This window comes from Diachasmimorpha longicaudata, chromosome 12 (assembly GCF_034640455.1).
Source record: "Diachasmimorpha longicaudata isolate KC_UGA_2023 chromosome 12, iyDiaLong2, whole genome shotgun sequence".
Classification (NCBI taxonomy): Eukaryota; Metazoa; Arthropoda; class Insecta; order Hymenoptera; family Braconidae; genus Diachasmimorpha; species Diachasmimorpha longicaudata.
In genome coordinates, this window is record NC_087236.1 from 3,304,040 (window position 1) to 3,324,585 (window position 20,546).

The 20,546-nt window shown below is 37.4% G+C and overlaps 1 protein-coding gene across 6 annotated transcripts in view; it reads left to right on the plus strand.

Moving 5' to 3' along the window:
• The window catches only part of LOC135168181 (uncharacterized), a 114,609-nt gene that overhangs the window by 40,940 nt on the left and 53,123 nt on the right, over positions 1–20,546 (plus strand). For all 6 annotated transcript variants that reach the window (XM_064132128.1, XM_064132127.1, XM_064132123.1 and 3 more), the window contains one exon: positions 9,689–9,873. In XM_064132128.1, coding sequence (XP_063988198.1) covers positions 9,689–9,873 — 185 coding nt within the window. The remainder of the gene's footprint in view (positions 1–9,688; positions 9,874–20,546) is intronic.

Genomic DNA, 20,546 nt, shown 5'->3' on the forward strand with positions numbered 1-20,546 from the left:
AATTGCGAGTTTTTAAAGCAACGAATAAAAAGCCATCGATTATGTTTTTGCCAACTCCTAATGCAATACTAAAAACGTGCTATTATCATCACCGAGTCCCGCTACCTCTCACCTCTCGTCCTCTTTTGCGGCCAATAAATACCGATTAGTTGCCCGGACTTTATAAATAAAAACAGCTCACTTCAGATTGCGCTTAACACTCCTAAACTCGTAAAATATTCAACTTGCAGTGGGATGTTATTCACAGCCTCAGTTCTTCATTACTTAATTCTGTTCCAGGGGCTCGTTCCTTAATTTTTCCTCGGGCTTTTTATCGTGCGTTGATCATGTGCCGTATATGTATAGATTGGCCGCTGCATCCTGAGAAAAATCCATACCCGATTTTAAAGGCGCGTTCGACATTAAAAAAAAATCAAAAGCAGTAACTGCGCTTGAACGTCAGGTTCTTTAATTAAGGGCAGCGCCATTACTTCATACATTCTGGCCTTTGAATTCATATTTTATGACATTAAAAAGTCTCGACCTTGATTCAATGGGGCCGTGGTTTGGTTGAACTTTTTTGTTTATTGTTATTATTTAAAGTGTTGAAATCTGTCATAAGATTCATCTACACTGTCGATGTAATACTAAATAAATAAATTGTTAACATACATTCCTTTGAATATTGACAACTGTTAAAATGATATAGCAAATTTATTTGTAAATATTTGAAAGACTAATTTAGGAATCTAAATAGAATTGGGCCATAAGGAAAAAACGTAAAATGGCTAGATGATAGAAAAATGAAAAAAATAAATAAATAAATAAAAACATAAATGGGAAAAAATTGTTTTAAATTAAGAAAAAATATTGACAAATTGTTTACATATGATTAAAGTCTCCTCTACTTGCAAATTTACACGTAGTATACGGAGGAGTGCAGATAGGTCTCTTTAGTCAAGTTAATAATTTGTTTCTTTGAATTTCAACATTAGGGTAGTACCATAGGATGTGAGCCACCCGGGTCATTTATAACTCCAAATCGATGCAGTGATGCTCCTAGATGACAATAGTTTGCTCTAATACAATTGACACTGACTATAGATTCTCTGGGTAATTTACATTGCTTGTACCAGGGGTGTGAAAATTATCTAAAGTATAATTTAGGGATGTTGGAATATGAGGAACAAAATGATGGAAAACACACAGTTAATATTCCAACACTAAACTTTAATGTATTATTCAGACTCTACTTGTCAAGAGGACACTGTACACTCTATGAAATCTTAGAAGAGATTGAAAACTAAATTACTAGTGAAGCCCCGATTCCCCTCTACTTAGAGAGGGCAATAAACTGTGCACCCCCTGAAAATTTGAAAATAAACTGTTTTTTATCTTTTTAAATACTAACCCAACATTTAAAGTATTTGGAGCTTTTTTTCTTATGGCTTGGTGATTGTGCCAGAATCATGATTGTTAAACTAGAGGATCCCTCTGTTGTAAAATGATTTTGATAATCTGTGTAGGGACTGGGGAGTCCATCTAATAAATCGTCTACCGGGCTCGTCGCTAACCTGTCAGTTGTTTCATTTCCCTCAATCTGACAGTAAGGGGATCCACACGAATTTCATCTCGGTTCCATTAGAGGATTTTTTTGTTAGATTCTGTTGGATTTCGGGGTTTTTCGAGCATAAAATTCACTCTGCTATCTAGTATATTTTGGAATGAAGAAATTTAATTCGCTAATTAAGGTCCCCATGGGGATTATCCGCTGCAGTTCTCTCCAAAATACATCTGGTGTCCAGAGAGGATCACGACGGGTGCAAGGGGAGGGAGCTCTATTGCCCTCTGAGATTGAGTGTAAACTCTGGGCCTTACGAGGGTCAGTTAGCTAGCATAGTTTATAGTGAACATTCATAGTCTGTACTGCCTCTTGAGTGGATAGAATCAGAAGTGATATTTTAAATAATAATTTAATATAACTAACATTTAAAATAGTGTTTATTCTTTTCTACCCCATAATCCAATAGAAGCCGTTCTCATCCCTTTATTGACGCTAAACTCTGCGCGTGGAAGTACTTTATAGATTGTTTCCCCCAATTGTTATATTGTCGACTGCAATAATCATTTTTCGGCCTACTACAAGATTCTGTCCTAGCAGAATTATTGCCTTTTCTCGAACTTGAGACATTTCAAAATTCATTTTCCGCTTCCATAATGTTTCCTCCAGCTAGTATTGTCGCGACTTTCATCGCATAAACATCTCAACAGAGATCTTTCCCTTCCTTACGATATCTGTACATTGTAGTTCACCTTTAGTTTATAAAATATTTTTGAAATTTTGTATTGAAAGTGTTGTGTGTAATTCAAGTAAATTCCCATTCTCCTGAAAAGAACATAAAACAGCTACACAAAAATTACTTTGACGTGTAGCAAAAATTACAGATACTATTCTGTATAGGTCAGATTTCTGGAATTTACAACAGAAAATTAAAATCGAACGCAGTAATCCTCAGCAATATATTTCAGACGGTAGGAGTTTACGCCAGATCCACTACTAACAATTAACCTTTAGATATATAGGTGTTTAACAACATTATCAGTCGCTTCTTCTGTCAATTTGTCTGCTGCCTCATTTCTTCTAATTCCACAATACGAGGGAATCCATAAAAGGGAAATGTCGGTTAAACGATTTTCCGTTTGTATTTCTCCCCATTTTAATGTTCCTTCTCAGCCGACCAGGACTGTTTTGGGCGGTAGAGGGTATAATAACGTGACTTGTGTTACTCGCCTATTCGGCCGGGAAAAACGGCCCAGCGTTGTGGCGCGTCTCCGTGTCACGCCGGATGTTATACAACATACGGTTCCCTCCCTGTCACCTTTATGGCCCGTGTCGCTTTTCCCCTCATGGTCAGAGGAAGGGAAAGACCAATATAACCCCTCTTCCGTGAGACGCAGACACATTCAAGTCACAGTGAATGGATATCTCTGATAGGAAATGAGGAACGGGACAGGGTTATTCCAGTGCTGACAGTATTGGCCCAGCACTCGGCCAACCATGGGCCAACACTGACTCGTTTTCCATGTCCGCGGATTCCTACTCGGTATTTCGAAAAACATTTTCATAGTCCTGTCTCGGTATCCCCACTCTCGAATTCAGATATGAATCGGACCCTTCCCCCCCCCCCTTCCTCACGGGAGGGTTACCAGCTGACGATTTTTTTGGAAACATTTTATTGATTTTGAGTCATCAACATTAATACGATAGAGTCGATGCCGCGAATGGTTAAATTTTTGTGAATGACGTCAGTGATATTTTATTGAGATTTCACCACGATGTACCTTATTTTAAGGAAATCGAAGAATTCTGGAAAAAAATTAGCGGTCTAGTCACCCCCTCCCCCTCCGCCACAGCTAATCTAAGAATGGCCGGCCGACACTGTTCTTACAATGTCTCGACATTATAAAAATTTCTGTGTTGGTAATTTTTGGACCAAAATGTACCTCAAATTCGTTACTGTGAAGTTTAAAGTCTAATGGGCGACGAGAAGATGGACGCTAAATGGCTGATGCAACAGGTGCCATGACGAAGTCCAATGTCGGCAATGATCGGATGTATTCGACGTTCATCGTTAACCAATCAAAATCAGTAAACGAAAAATTGTTGTGGGGCACAATAACGAATGAAAGAAGGCGTAATAAAATAAACTGATCTGGATACGAATTTCTAAAGGATTTTTATCAATTTTTCAGCGCAACTTAAACTAAAAAATGTGGACCTTCAAACTTTCCGTTTTACGAACCCACATGTTATTAACAATAAAATATGTTTAGAAACGTATAGGCATATGATACGAAATCTTCACACATTCGTTGAAATCGTGTATATGCTGCGCACGCAAAATTAGACAGATGCGCCTTGAAATAATAAAGGGAATGTTGCACTTGTGAGATATAAAGTTTATTGTACCAAGTTCGTATTGTGGAGAATAGATTAGAAGAAACTATTTCTTCCTTCGAATGTTCGAAAGTAACTAACTCAAAACTAATTTTACAAACACATTCAGGGTCTTGCCCACTTCCTCTGGCAAGAGGGACCCATATTAAGTTTAAACTTTCTTATTATTTAGTTGTATAAACCAATCCAAACTAAAGTGGTTAATAGTCAGGTTGCTAACCTTTTCATTATACTAACCTTTTCATTTTTGAAATCGAATTGCTACGGACCCATTCGGAAATACACTACTAATCGAATTGCTAGAAATGGATGAAAAAATGATAATAATGTATAAACAATAATAATAACAACGTATCCATCACATGACTTCTATTGAATGGCGCCTGTCGCGCGTTGGTTTTTGCTTTGATTCTATAACACGTCGATAGATAAAAGTTACTGAATTTCCATTTACCCCTATAAATACCTATACTCTTACGATCCTTCACTGGACGATATATCGGCTCACATTCGATCTATCGATTATATGATCCCATGACTCTACCGAGACTCGACCCCATCGATGACAGTTTCCAAAACCAACTTCTGTTATAATAAATAGAAGCCTTTTAATTAGTTGACAATTATATATTTTTATAAACTCATGTATTACAACTGTTCCAGCACTGCTGTCATGTTATGACTAACTTCAACGACTAACTCAATCTCCTTAGTAACAGCTCGTTATGTTTTTTGCCCTGTGAGGGCTCCACTTCCCAAATACAAATGTAGTCCTATTCTACCAACTTGAGAAAAATTAATTTCTCACTGCGAATTGGTTGAATTGTTCCGTAATTTCAACCGAATATCTCCCTCTCCCTCTCTCAATACACAATGAAACGTTTCCTTTCTGATTTCATTGATAAAATTTTTTCTCGTTTATTCATTACCCTTGTGCCTTTGAAATCACGTCTGGCAATGTTTTGGTAATAAAAACTAGTTCCAACACACGCTCCAAGATAACCCAGTGGAGTTAACGGTTGATTCGTGGCTTCTTCGATCCCTTTTTCAACCTTCATTCCGTATGGTGCACAATGAATCGGCAACCGGCTCTCGAATGAATCGTTGAGACATCCATCGGTCACGAGCCATATTACGACACGCCAAATGCCCACAGGGAGTGGAGAGTAAAAAAGGGAAGGACAGGAAAAAAGAGTATGTGTATTGAGAAACTGGCCTGGAGCATTGCCTTGCGAATGTTTGGTATGTCTGAGGTATTGGGGACTGATCGGTTGGTTGGAAGTGAAGCCAAGTCACCACAGTCCTGAAAGAGATTCCTTGTCGGTGGGTCTCCTCGTTGAACAACAGGGAAATCATTTCTGATGGGTGATGCATTTCGCCAAGTGTACGTTCCCGAGTAGAATTTGCATTGGGTTGGAGTCCTCCTCGGGTTTACCCGGCCTGATCATCGGGCATCATCGGGTAAATCCGACGTGGGCCCGATCGCAGCGCCACGCAGTTGCCTGATAGGGAAATCATCAGGGCGTCCCCGATCGAAAGGCGATGAAGTTTTATTTATTGTTCTAAATTGTTGAATTCGACTGGAATACGGTTGGCGGCGGTTAATAAACAAAATAAACGACAATAGCACGTCAAATATTTCATTCCAAAGTGGAATATGAAATTTGAAAAATTGTCTCGAGGAGACTTGAACTTGTGTCCAGCAAATGCTAAACTGACACCTTTTTTTTCTTGTTTAACCAAGTTCTGTTATCAGAAAAAAATAGTATTTACAACATTTACAGCCTTCAAAACTAGTATAAAACATTATTGGATTATGGAGGTCAAAATAAATAAACTGTAGGAATATTTTTGAGACTCAGAGTTATTATTAAATATTATAAGACTCTAGACAGTCAAGAGGTACTTTACTGAACGAAGACTTACAATGAACTGACTAAACATTTCTGATGAGGCCCACGTTAAATTCCTCTCCAGAGGGCAATATAATTTCTCCTTTCACCCTGAACCCTTCGACTTTTCTTTCTTGACGATCTCTAGTCCCCAGAGGTATTTTGGGAAAAACCCGCAGTGAGAAAGTCCCTCTAGAGCTTTCCCCTTTTTTATTATAATATAAAGGAAATGACCCACAGCAACAAAGAAATAAATATTTCCTAAATCCGGAAATATAAAAACTCTGGAAGAACGAATTTTGAACCCGGGGAAAACCCCGAAATCCAACAAAAATAATCGACAGTTGTGAAATATTTTAATTTTCATTTTCGTGACTGCGGCGCGGAAAGTGCTTCCTACCCGACTGGTTTGAGGACGATAAGTTAAATATTATAAGACCGGACTCCACCGAGATACATTACAGCTCCTAAGAGTATAGGTGCTGCCCTACCCTACCCTCCGCTAAACGCGATCTACAATGCCTCTAACGGAGACTGTCGTAACTCCGGAGTGACATGACAGTTGAGCAACACAACAGCATCAAATGAGTGAAAATTATTAAAAAGGACAATGAATCGCATTATTCCTGAAACTTCAGACGACGTGCTTTCTAGTGAAATGTGCAGTGAAGAGCAGCATTCCACTGATTCGGTTGCATCAGCTCATGTAACTTCTCTGGGACACCAGAACATTTCAGAGACAGATCCGAACCTCAACCTCAAAAGTTTTCTCATCAAAAAGCATTTTATAATATTACAGCATTATTCATTTCTTAGTATTTCGATTAAGATCCCCCCCCCTTCGTACGCCCCTTCCACCACCCACCATAGATCTTCATAACGAAAAAGAGATTATGGCATGAGGACGATGGGGTCGGATTATGAGTCGTGTGAAGTTTGCAGCGCTCGGGGTGACAAGTCTACGTCTCGTGCTGCAAACCTTACGCTCCTCACAATCCTCCACCTAACGTCCTCATGCCATAATCTACTATTTTTGCAGATGCACGAAAAGTTTGCTCATGATGGGCGGACAAAAAGTAAGCACTTTCCGTCCTCCGGTAAAAATTACCTGAAAGATTGTAATTATTGCAAATGAAATGCATAATTTACTGCTCGATCGTATGCACGTGAAGTATCTTCTTCTAGTCTAGTCAAGAAAATTTCTCAAAATTGTATCGATAATCGAGTACAACATTAAAATAATGTGTTATAGGCCATCTACGAGGTGAACGAACTTCAAAAAAATGTGAAAACCAAAGAGGACATGTGGACCCGAGGTCTATAAAATTCCCCACTAAAGAGCTCTCCCAATAATTTATTCAATCATTTATCACTGCGATATTATAATTAAACAATTATGATGCTGAGTTATGAATTTAGAAAGTTAACCAGCGCTACCGGCAAAATGAATATTCATGTTGTTTACTTGGCTACGATTGATAAGAAAATCATGAAAATAATTTGCGAAAGATTCGATATCAGAAAGATTGCGATAATCTTCTTCTCACTGTCGAACCGTTCGAGAGATAGTCGCGGAATTTTATGTCCATGCAACAGATAAAATGGACTATATCGACTCGGTGGACTTAAAATTTTACACACAAATGAAATTCAATTATATTAACTTCGATATTTTGATGTTATTCAAAAAACGACAAGGACGTAATTTGAGGTAGCTACAAGGACCATCGGGAAACTTCGTGTATTAGACCAAAGAGGATTGACTGAAGTAGAGGGTCAGTTCTAGGGGTTTGAGTGACACCAGTGCTTCGTAGTACCACACCCCAGAAGAGACAGGATGTCTGCCCGTTTTTAATTCCAAATAATTCTCAATCCCTATCTTACTCCACAAAATTCTCATTTTCAGAGTTTCTTTGAAACCGCGAATCAAGAAACCATTCGATTGTTCTGTCAGAAAGTTGAAAACAAAATTGGTAGAACCAAACTCGGTAGTTGGGTTTGGTATGACGTCTTCCCAATCTCCTTAATTTTAAGTGAAGCATCTTCATAGCCTCCTTTCTGCTCATCCTAATGTTATTTAATTTCAATGGAAAAAAAGCATTTCGGGGAGGCAGAGAACTAGATCTCCATTTTTAACTAGTCCCTCTGACAGCGGGACTGTTATTGAGGAATTGTTGAGTCGGCTGATGGGCAGACACCCCAGGAGTGCGTGTGGCGCTCTGCCTCTTCTTGGGTGAGGTACTACGATGCCACTGGGGTCACTCAAACCCCCAGAACTGACCCTCTACTTCAGTCAATTCTCTTTCCATTAGATATTTTCCTCGTTGATCAATGTAATTGCCATCTGATGGTCATTTTCGAGGCGGGAAATTCAAATACGGCACGCAAAGCGGCATATTTCTCCTCTCTGTTTTATTGGTAATAACCAAAGTGTTCAAGTGAATTGTGATTAATTCTGTCTTTCATTTATACCTCTTATAACCTCGTCGCTTTCGGGTTAGTCGCCGTTAGTGATAAATATCGTTAAAACCATTGACGTACCACAGAGTATATCTGAGTCTAACAAACTCAGGGAAGGGTCAGATCTCAATTTAAATTAAATTCGACTATCGCGTCAATCAAACGATAAAACACATTAACATAAGACAATTGTTAATGTTTTCAATGAAAATAAAAAATAATCGACATCAATCAATTTTCCATAATTTTCTGGCTCCATTGGTATGATCATTGGCTGAAGTCTGGCCCACTCTAGAAAGTTCCAACCATCATACAGACTATGAACTAGGCTCACTACCGGGGTTCAGGGTGACCTAACGAAATATCCCGGAGGGGGTGTAAGGGGGGGGGGGGTAAAACCACCCTTGCACACGGGGGTGACGACCCCGCGGATCTCGAGTCCAACCAGGAACCTCCTGACACGCTCGACCGCATTTGAAATACGATTGTACTTGGTGTGCACCTCATGGAGGACCAAAACCTTGTGATAGTTCAATCTCTACTATCCGGACCCCAGTTGAGGTTGTACAGGGGTACTTGAAATAACGACAATGCCAAGTGCGCGGTCTGCGTTCCTGACAGCGCATGGTGGCCAAACCATTCAAAATGGCACTTTTCCCAAAAGCTCAAACTCCGCAAATATCCTTTTTCGTGTGTTTCAATATTTAAATCACTGTGACTCGATAATATTACCAAAAATGAATATGGATACTAAACCATGGAAATTGGTACCTCGCTGAGGTCTAAATTCCATCAGATGTTCTTTTGATTGTGACGGCATCATTTGTGAATTTAGAAGATGGATCATTGAGGGGGAGTAATGCTTGAGGTCCTACATATTTGAGTATATGCCAGGGACTACCTCCCCGAGGTTCCCCGTGGGTGCAATGTCGGTACTTTGCAAAAAGTGGTGGAATTGTAGCGAAAGTCCTTCAGCTTACTGGAAGATCTGGATTTTTCCAAGACCGAGGAGACCCTGCGGCGGGTTCGGACTCTCCGTAAACTATAACCTGTTGAGGTTGTTTTCATACCAGGCATCGTCTAACCTAACGAAATAATGTTGGCCCTAGATCGGCATCACAATCGGTTGAAGCCAGACCCACACTAGGAAATGTCAGATTTGGCAGGTTAGGGTCAACCAAGTTTGGCCCCATTGTCAATGCTGGGTAATTCCTACCGCGGACAGGACATTGATATTCTTTAGATGTAAAAATGAGTGAGAGTATCTGCAAAGCGACTTGTTGAATATTTCAACAACTTTTGCTGAGAATCACCTACTTCTCTTGTTTACAGAATTTATCATTCACCACCTCGTTGAATAAAATCATTAATAATACATTAATCATTAATATTTAAACAGGTAAGCAGCAAGGGACTGAAGATCATTCAGACGGTTCATCCGGGCGCATCGACGAGGTCTGCGGTGAAGCATCTTGTGCCAGGTCATGCAGTTCTTGCTGCCGTACAACGGGAGGATGTTGTCGCCGCCACGCTTCTTCTTCCCAATCCAGCCACCAATAATCCTGTTCATGTTCACGCTTACAGGTTTGCCTCTTAGAAATTTTTTCACTCTTTTATTCACCATTATATCAGTATGGTGTTGAAGGTAACGAAATGAAGGAAAAAAATTAACAAAAAGAAATGGTGGAAAAAAAAACAATACCGTTGAGAATTGGACCACAGGCACTCGCAATCTTCATGCAGTCATGCAGAAATGGGTGGAAAAAGTTGTTTACCACTGAATGCTGGAAATTGTTTGGTAGTCCAGTGATATAATTCTGATGTTCAGGATAAATTTGAGAATGTCCTGAATATTTGCCTTTCATTTCGTATTTTGATCTTCGATAAAATCATTTTTGCTTCTGAAGGGAAGTCTTGCATTTAGCGGATTTGGCGATATTGAAGTGGTTTGTCACGAGTCTGTCTTTGGTCTGTTTACCAATCGGATGAGGGATGACCATAGAACATTCTCGAAGGGACTAATTTATTTTCTTTCTCCTTCTCCGGGTGGCTCTCGGCTTTCGAGAGCTTTGTTCCGCAGGTCAGTATGGCGTAGGACGCTGCATTGAAAAGTCGTGCTAAGTTTTTCTACTTTTTTTGATACCATACGCGTTGACCCACCCGGTCTACGAGTACCACTCACATATTAATAATGGGGGCATTAATTAATAGTGATAACGTGTCCAATATTTATTGACCTTTGTCTAACCGTTGTTCTCTTCTCCTCATTGGTCAGAGGAGATAAATCGATAACTTTAACAGGCGATTTTCTAATTTCAATGGCAAATAATCTAGAAGATGCAGTGATTTATTTGAGGTATCGTTAACTTATTAATGGACAGGAAAGTCAAAGCTATTTTCCATCTTATGAAGTTGGCGATTTCCTCAAAACTTTAAAGATGAAGATTATTCTGTTAATTGACTCGTTTCTCAGCTCAAATAAATTAGATATTTAAGGATTTTGAAGATTACTGAATGCTCAAGAAGTAAAACCATAATTTTTGCATTTTTTGTTAAGGAAGAAAAATATTTTTTGTAGCAGATTAAACCGAATGTCTGTGTGGATGTGCTGGAAAAGTCGAAGTTTTGAAGATTAATTTTGACAAAATTGGAAAAAAATACTGTAGTATTTCCACCTAAAAATTTGTTCTCACTTTTTTCTAAAAATTTCTCAATTTTTCGAGTTTTTTCCATCTCTACCCGGGGGTGAATCATGAGAAATAGGGGTAGAAGGCTCAGGACCTTTTTTATACAGAATTACATACTCTACAATGATGTTTACTACCTCTTACTTCGTATTTCGGGCCGTTTCCCAGTTATTTTGGATAAACCATTTTTGGAGAGACTAAGTCCCAGAATCATAACGCATTTACGGCTTAAATCTGCACTTGGCCAGAATTTTCTCTTAAAAAACACTAGCCTGACTGCTAAAACCACCTATTTTTCGATTCGTTCACTGGACTGAAATTCCTGATACATCGAAACGCTCATGATAATTATTGTCATCAGTCGAAGACTTTCAAATGTTTCCCTGGTTCCCCTTCAATAGCAAGAAAATTTTCCGACAGCCGATAATTTCACCCCTACATTAAAACATCAGTTAATCAATCAATCAAAGTTACTCGATTATTGAATTCCCGGAAATGAAAATATAAAAAAAGCCTAACCAGAGTGATTTTGCAGCAATAAATATGAAACCGTAGCATTCAATTCGCTCTCTTATAATTCAAGTCTTTTCAAAGAAAGAAAGACTGTGATAATCGTTGAAAAATGTTGTGAAAGTAATTTCTTCATCAATAGAGCCAATACACTGACTGAAACTGAAAGTAGTTCTCCATTTCTTAATGATCCCTTGGATTCGATGGGAATTAATATGAAATTGATGGTTGGAGAGTTAGAAAGGCCACTCGAGGTCGTCGAGTACTTGAACATAATTTCTTTACGTAGAATCATTTGACCGTTTTATCGAGGGAAATAAAATTTTTGCGACAGGATACAGCCTGTGAATACAATGGTAGATAACATGGTACAGTAACCGAGAATTCATTGAACTAGAATTGAGTAATACTGGGACACGATGGTCTAACGTAAAAATGCAACGATACGTGGAGTACAATAGTGGAGTTTGCTGCTGTTCTAAATCCAAATTTTCTCACTGATTACCGCAACTTAAAATTGCGGTTAAGTGTGGAAATATGTGAATAGGTTGCAAAGAAAAATGAGAAAGAGAAAAATTTACAGAGAATTGTTGGAAACCTTAAATCTGATAAAGAAATCCAAAACTGTTCGGGGGTCTGTTGGAATATGAGGAACGAAAATGATGGAAAACACACAGTTAATATTCCAACACTAAACTTTAATATATTATTCAGGCTCTACTTGTCAAGAGGACACTGTGTTCGGTCGCAGAATTAGTCTCTCTCTCATCAAACTTATTTTCTTGAAAAATATACTATATTCACTATTGGAATATGGGTGTAAATGATCAAATTATTTGAGACACAGTGAAATACTCTTTAGAATATTCTTCATTAGCACGAGGAAGGCACGTCTTAACTAGAGGACCGTTGTCCAGAGACTGAAAACTAGATCAAAGGGAAAAAAACAATTTTATAACTTAAATGAACACAGTCCGTTGTTGAAATTTCAGCATATGTTTAGGATTAAACCGTCTCGAAAGCGGAGTACAACCGATCGTAAATTAGTCCCTTAGTAGAGCTATCGCCCAGAGAAATAAACAAGAGGTGTCGAGTGATTTTTTGTAGAACAATGAAAGAGCTGTACTCAAATATTCCAACATTCACAATTCCCACATATTAATAGTTGAAACTTTTCCCATAATTTTAACTTCATGAAATAATCGTTTTATTATCTTTTTATTAACTATCTTTGAGAAATTGGGAGATTTTTTCGGTTAGGGGAGAGGTGGAAGGGAGCGGCAGAGTTCACTCGCACAGGTTAGAGACACTGAGGAGATGATTGTGAGATTTGTTTTTATTAATTATACTCGATGAAATTACCATTATGTTTAATAGATCTCAAGCAATTTATTTTTAGCAAAATTATTATTAAAAATTGAATTAAATTTAATTAAATATACGGAGGAGTGTAACCGAAAACGGTGTAATTCATAAACAGACAGCTGATAGAATAAATGTAAAAACTTAATCTGACCAACTCGAGATTCAATAATTATAATGTCTTACTTGAGTAGAACTACGGAACAAACTTAAAATTAAGTAAAACGACAATCCTTAGGCGATCACACGGACCATGGAGAGATTCTACAATTTCAATTTCTTTATGATAGAGCGTGGTATAAACCCTTCGAAGGATTAGGACCCATAAATTGATCCACACTAAAATCATTCGGAGGAGTAAAACCATAGCAATTGGTCCACCATAAAATCCTGGGGAAATCCCGACTCTAATGAAGGAATAAGAGATGAATTTTATTCCCACTAAAATATTAAAAGATTTAACCTTCAATCAAACAATTTCGGGGGAAATCCCAGTCGAATAATAAAAATACAAATTATTATAATTTAACAAAATTATGAAAATTTAAACAGATAAACAATCCTTTCTGCGACAGAACAGGCAGCCTGGGGTTTGCTAGGGTAGGTGCAGCCCGTGATGAGGAATGATCGAGACGAACCGATTGGTGCAAGTAAACATTATTGTGGTTCGTCATGAAGGTATTGGATAGTTATAAACGACCCAAAAACGCAGAAATATTTGAATAAATGAGTATTAAAATCTAGGAAAAAAATTGAAAATGTGGACGAAGGGTCTTTTATAGCTGTTTCACGAGGAATTTAATTATTTCTAGATTTGGGGAAAATATAAATACCGTAACAAAACGATTGAGAGAGCACCTGCACTGAGGATTAAAAATAGTGAATATAATTTCGATTTATTAATTTATGGACGCGGGGAAATACGTTCTCTTTGAATAAAATAATTTCTGGGTCAGCTAATTTGGAAAAGAGAGGAATAAAAGGAAAATGATAAGAAATACCGAAAATTCAAGCTTCTGCGAGATGGCACGTCACAAAAACACATGTGATGAGATGAAAAACAGAGAAAAAGACGACAAAGAATTAAACTCTAGTCTGACTATATCCAGGAACTTCTTTAATTGAGGCTAATCGTTGCAGCGAGACTATTTATAAATAAAAAAAATTCGAACAGTGGAGGAAAAAGGAAAAAACTGAAGTTCAACGGAGTTACAATTCTTGAAAGAATTACGACATGGGAACTGGTGTGAGATGAATGTAATGGATCAATTTGTCAAATTAGTGACCGGACAATTCAACACAACACATCAACGCAACTCACAAACAATCGGACATACGGACAACTCACTACATATGCAATAACAATAAGTTCTAATATATATGTACACTCAGAAAAAAAAATCATTTTTGCGAAATATCCATTTACGTCAGGGAAATATTTATTTTTTCGATCCTTCATTTCTGAATTCGAGTAACTCCCGGACGACTATGATTACATTTGAATTGGGTTAATTATATTGTTCTAGAACATGATTATGTTAACTATAACTTTGAGTGAAGTCCTGCAATAATTATGATAATTAAAAAATTCGTCGAAATTCTCCCCTCAAGAAAATGAGAAATTTTGAAAAACTAAATAAATATTGATAATAAATAACAAATATATATTGATAGACTTCATTCAGGGCCAGGTAGAAAATACTCATCTTCTAGAGTAATATGATTATCGTAATTTAAACCTAACTCGGTCCCCCTTGACAGTAATTTACCGGAGAGATACAATTTTCACATATAATACCACAAGTGGTTCAAAATTATCGAATATTTCCCGATAGATTCGTTGCAAACAAATGAAGGAGTCAAGTTTTTCAGGCTAAAAAACTTGACGACTTCATTTGTATGCAGGGAACCTAGAGGGAAATATTCTATAATTTTGAAGCTCGAGTGGTATTCAGGGGATTATTTTTCCTATCCAAATTTCGGCCAAGAGAATTGTGCCATGACATGAAAAGAGGTTTATTTGGTTAAGTGTCGTTTGTTTACCAAAATATTCAAAAAATTATCGCATGTAATACCACAAGAGCTCCGAAATTATCGGATATTTCCCGATAGGTTCGTTGCAAACAAATGAACGTGTCAAGTTTTCCAGTTTAAAAATCACGAGCGCGAAGCGCGAGTGATTTTTCTGGAAAACTTGACGAGCTTATTTGTTTGCAGGGAACCTTGAGGGAAATATCAGATAATTTCGAAGTTCGAGTGGTATTCGGGGGATTATTTTTTGCATCCAAATCTTGGCCGATAGAATTGCACCATGAGACATAATTTTCAACGAATTGCCATTTAATCTGTCAGATACAATTGAGGGTTACTTCAACATTTGTTTTTTTTTATATATATCAACATGCAAAATTTCCAGTGAAATTTCCAAGAATATCCGCTGAAATACCGTGTTGACTATACAAAATAACGTCGAATGGTGCAATCCTATTGGCCAAGATTTGGATGGGAAAAATAATCGCTGATATTCGAGGTAGGCTATACAAAATATCCACAAATGGTGCAATTCTATTGGCTGAAATTTGGGTGGGAAAAATAATCAAAAATAAATACTTCTCTGAAGTAAGTTTTCTCGCATTTCATAACGTTATACATAATTTGCAATTGAAATTAGAAAATCGAAAAATCGGTCGAATACAAGACTTTCATTCAGACGCAAAAAATCGCTATTCATCTTGAACCTGGACATATCACTCAAAAAATCGACTCAGATAATTTAAATTATCTCATTTTACCACTTCACTATTAAATTCCCTCCTAAAATAATTTTTCCTCTCCATGTGAGCATCGAGTGTGAGAGTATTTTTTTCATTCTTCTCACATGCGTGTAGTAATTCGTGATACAACAAGGCCAACCAGTTCATCGTAAGATCTTTCTCTCTTGTTTGGGGTCGTTCGTTTACATGACCTCGCCTATCTCCTTAATTAACGATTTTGCACGATTGTAACGGTACCGGCGCCTCATGCTGATGATGCCCAATGCACATCCACGCCATTTCCATAATTTGAGGAGTAACAAGGGCCCAATTGTGAGGACTGGGGAGTGGTGGGAATGACAGAGAAAATGATAATAATGGATAGACCTGAGTTGCTGGGTGCATTCAAGGCTCGTGGGGCCCATTGCTGAGCGAACAAGTAAATGCTGAATTTTCTCACACATTGTTGAACTACCACTTGGAAGCTAATGGGCCAGGCCAATAGAACCGGTGTATTACTTTGAAGGATTCTATATGTGGATAGCTATAGTTACAACTCGATGAGGAACGACTGGTTCACCGAGTGAAGAGTCGCAGAAAAATTATTGCATCGGGCCCAGAATCGACGTACCAAATGGTACAATAGTGAAATATAGGAGAAACGTAACTAAATAACTAAAAACAAAATAAAATTTCCGCGATTTATTTTTATTTTCCTATCGCCCTAATTTTTAACTTAAACGTAACGACCTTTGGCAATTCACGCGAGGTCAACGGTCGTGATTGCTCGCGTGACCTTCCACCCTAAAACTCAACACAAAATCCATCCTACCCCGTAAATCCACTATTTGAGCGGCAGCGTTTCAACTGCTCCTACACGTTTCCGCGAAAACAATAGAAGGGTTTCAATTCAAATAAATTACGTGGCTCGGTAATATTTTGGCCTAAAAAACGTGATAATTCTCCTTGAACCAAAATCGTAAAACCGCGAGGCGCGTCAATTATCCGCAAAATTTAATAAACATAATTCCTAATTTTAATTCTCGAAAACGCAACCTGAGTTCACATAACTAATGTTTTCCGAAATCTAATCAACTCAAAGCGCAAAATATATATATCGGATTCCCAAAAAAAAAAAAAATTAATTTAATTAAATTCCTTATTCGTAATTTTGAATGACTTAGTTTCTCTCTCTCTCTTTTTTTACTCACAAAATTAGGGTTAGACTAGACCTCGAAGGGATTCCTTCAGAATTCCTTACAGTTTAACACGCAGCACTTTCTTTCACTTTTTACTGTGCCCCATACAGTTAACTCATTCATTAACTCATGGTGATTGGTCAACAATGAGCACCGAATATATCCGATTATTGCCGACGTTGGACTCCGTCATGGCACCTGTTGCATCAGCTGTTGAGCGTCGAACTTCTCGTCGTCCATTAGGGTTTGAATTTTGCGAGGTCGATATGGAACTTTTGCGAAGCTGATAAAGAGTAATTTTCCTGGAGCCTTTGGCGAACAAATTGATTATTTCCATGAATTGATGCTTGAAACAATTAGGAAATAATTTGGGAAACTTTGGGAAAGCCTTTTTATAATTTGGGAACGAAAAGTTAATTAAGAATCATTAAAAACATTTTCAACCGAATACCGAAATTTGACGGCGACGATTGAAATCACACGATAAAAACTCATATTTTTCTCTTCGTGTGAGAGAGATGACATCGAAAATGGGGGAATAGAACGTCTCGTTGCGAGAGAATCGAACCATTCACATTTTATCGTCTTATTCAGGTGCTTAGAGAGTTGAAGTTGTGAATTATTTATGAGGCACATGACCATATGGTTCTGTTCAGTTATTGTAGTCGGGAGGAGGCGGGATTCAAAGGGATTTAAGGAGTTTATCAGGTTTACGCTGGGGAAATTATCGTAGAGGAAGCGGTGAAGGTCTCCGTTGAATGTCAGATGGGGAGATCTTTCAGTTTATTATGAAATCTCTTCGTTATTTGGGAAAATTGATAGTTATGTGAGTGTGGGATTTCGTTATTCTTTATGTTAGGTAAATACCACGATTATCCAACTGGAAATAGGAGATAGAAATAGCTTCAGATGAAGTAAGTCATTTTGTTATTGTTCAAGGGCCTTGACATAGCTCTGCCCTTTTAATAAATTCAAAGACTAGAAAAAAACAGACAAAATGTTCTGAAAACTCGATTGCATTTGGAATGAAATTTTTTTCTTCAATTTAATTATCGTCTCTGTTTATTTAAAAAAAGGAGGAAAATCAAAACTTGATACAGTGTTTGTTGGGAAAATCGAAAATTTCGTTGGAGGCGAAGATTAAAATCTGAATTTGTTATAATTAGACGAATAAAAATTAAGAAATTGTTTGACATTTAGAAAAAGATAATTCACCGTTTGGGGGTCGAGTTCTATGATTTGTTTATGAGACGGCAATAATAGAAAAAATACCAGCACTTTCGAAAATTTAATTTAGATTTATGAGAAATGGCATCGTTATGTTGTATACTCCATTATTTTAATTATATTTAATTATTGTTTTCCCCAAATAGTCGCATGGGCTTCACCCAAACCATTTAATTGTTATTTCCGACATCTGTTGGACACTTGGGACAATCTACACGATCATAAATGACCCTTTGGGTCCTTCAGTACTTCAAAATATCCGGATCCTTTTTTTTTCGTTCCCATCAATTCCTTCAAATTTGGTCTTTAGGGCTCATTCCCGCCACTAATAGAAATTCCTCGATCTGCCAAAACCGTAATAAACCTCGGGAAATCTCCAGAAATTTCCCCATGACACCTGTTGGTACAAAAATCGCGAGATATTGGGATTTTTTCCGTTTTTTTATATTTTGAGTATTCTGTACTCAATAATTTGATGAAAAATTGCAACTTAAACTTTAATATGATCATAGCTTTTATCATATGAAAGCATCGAACGTCAGATAAGCGCATTCCATCGGCTAGTTATCAAAGAATTTATTGTTAAATTGAAGTTCATGTTACTAATCGGTTAAATATATTTTTCTAGAACTCCTGGCGAATGTCTGTACCATAAATAACTCACATCGCGAATATCTACCTTTTCATTTTTGAAATCGAGTTGGAGCAGATCCGTTCGGAACCGCACTACCAATCGAATTCGTAGAAATGAAGAAGAAAAATAATAACGCGTCAAATATCGGTCACATCAGTTCTGTCGAACAGCGACGATCGCCTACTTGTTTAGAATCTCCTTTTAGAATCAAATGAAATTTTTTTATTGAATTCTGAAGAACATTTTATTTCGTTTGAATTCATTTTGGGAGAAATAAATATTCCTCGTGTTTAAAAAAATCACATTTCCATGAATTCTGTGAATAAGTGACTTGAGTGAAAGTGTTTTGATTATCTATATTGAGAAAGATCGTATGAATCTAATCAGAAAACACGAAATCTGGACGATTTGACTTCTCTAGAATCATTTCGATGCCATTTTTGATTACGGTACTCACTGTAGTGTAATCGACGTTCTTTCATCATCTCCCTGATAGTGAAACCATGGAACAGACATTTCCTCCTTCTCCTCACGCCCTAAATGTCTCACGTGATGTATGCGCAGCCTCGAATCGCATGTTCCCTTCAATCGTCTCCGATTTAATTATGACCCCAAGGCGATAATAAAATTTTCGTATCAGATACATATTTTTACAAAGTTACTCCAGGAAAATTTACTCAACGTAACAATGATTTTTACCGAAAGTGTAAAATTTGCCCTGCAGTCCACAAAAGGTATCTCAGCACCTAAATTTTCCTAGTCACTTCCGTAATCGATAACCAAACTCGACTTCCACAATTTGTACTGAATATTTTTCTGGATGTGTACATAGTAATTATCGTGCCATGAATTTCTCGGTGGAGATGAAGTAAATTTTTCAAAAAACTTATGCCTTCTCGGTGTAGAAAATCTTAATTATAGTCTATAAAGGTGGAAAAAAATACTTTATATTTCTCCAACGCTTCCCATCTCCAAAAAAAATCTGAAATTCTGTAAAACTTCGCTTCGGACTTTGTTTGCTCAACTCGTTCGACTATAATTACCGACGTAAAACAATTTTCGTATGCCTGAAGATCTTCAAGAAATGTTGGGAATAATCATGAAAAGACCTTCGAAAGATCTCTGTGGTGACCAAAAAATATTATTTCAAAGTTTTGATTCTGGAAGTCTAGCACTAACTACTGACTCAGGCCGAGCGTTACTTTTTTTAATGATTATTTTTCCCACCCAAATTTCAGCCAATAGAATTGCACCATTTGTTGATATTTTGTATAGCCTACCTCGAATATCAGCGATTATTTTTCCCGTCCAAATCTTGGCCAGTAGGATTGCACCATTCGACGTTATTTTATATAGTCAACACGGTATTTTAGCGGAAATTCTTGGAAATTTCACTGGAAATTTTGCATGTTGATATATATAAAAAAAAACAAATGTTGAAGTAACCCTCAATTGTATCTGACAGATTAATGGCAATTCGTTGAAAATTATGTCTCATGGTGCAATTCTATCGGCCAAGATTTGGATGCAAAAAATAATCCCCCGAATACCACTCGAACTTCGAAATTATCTGATATTTCCCTCAAGGTTCCCTGCAAACAAATAAGCTCGTCAAGTTTTCCAGAAAAATCACTCGCGCTTCGCGCTCGTGATTTTTAAACTGGAAAACTTGACACGTTCATTTGTTTGCAACGAACCTATCGGGAAATATCCGATAATTTCGGAGCTCTTGTGGTATTACATGCGATAATTTTTTGATAATTTTGATAAACAAACGACAACTTAACCAAATAAACCTCTTTTCATGTCATGGCACAATTCTCTTGGCCGAAATTTGGATAGGAAAAATAATCCCCTGAATACCACTCGAGCTTCAAAATTATAG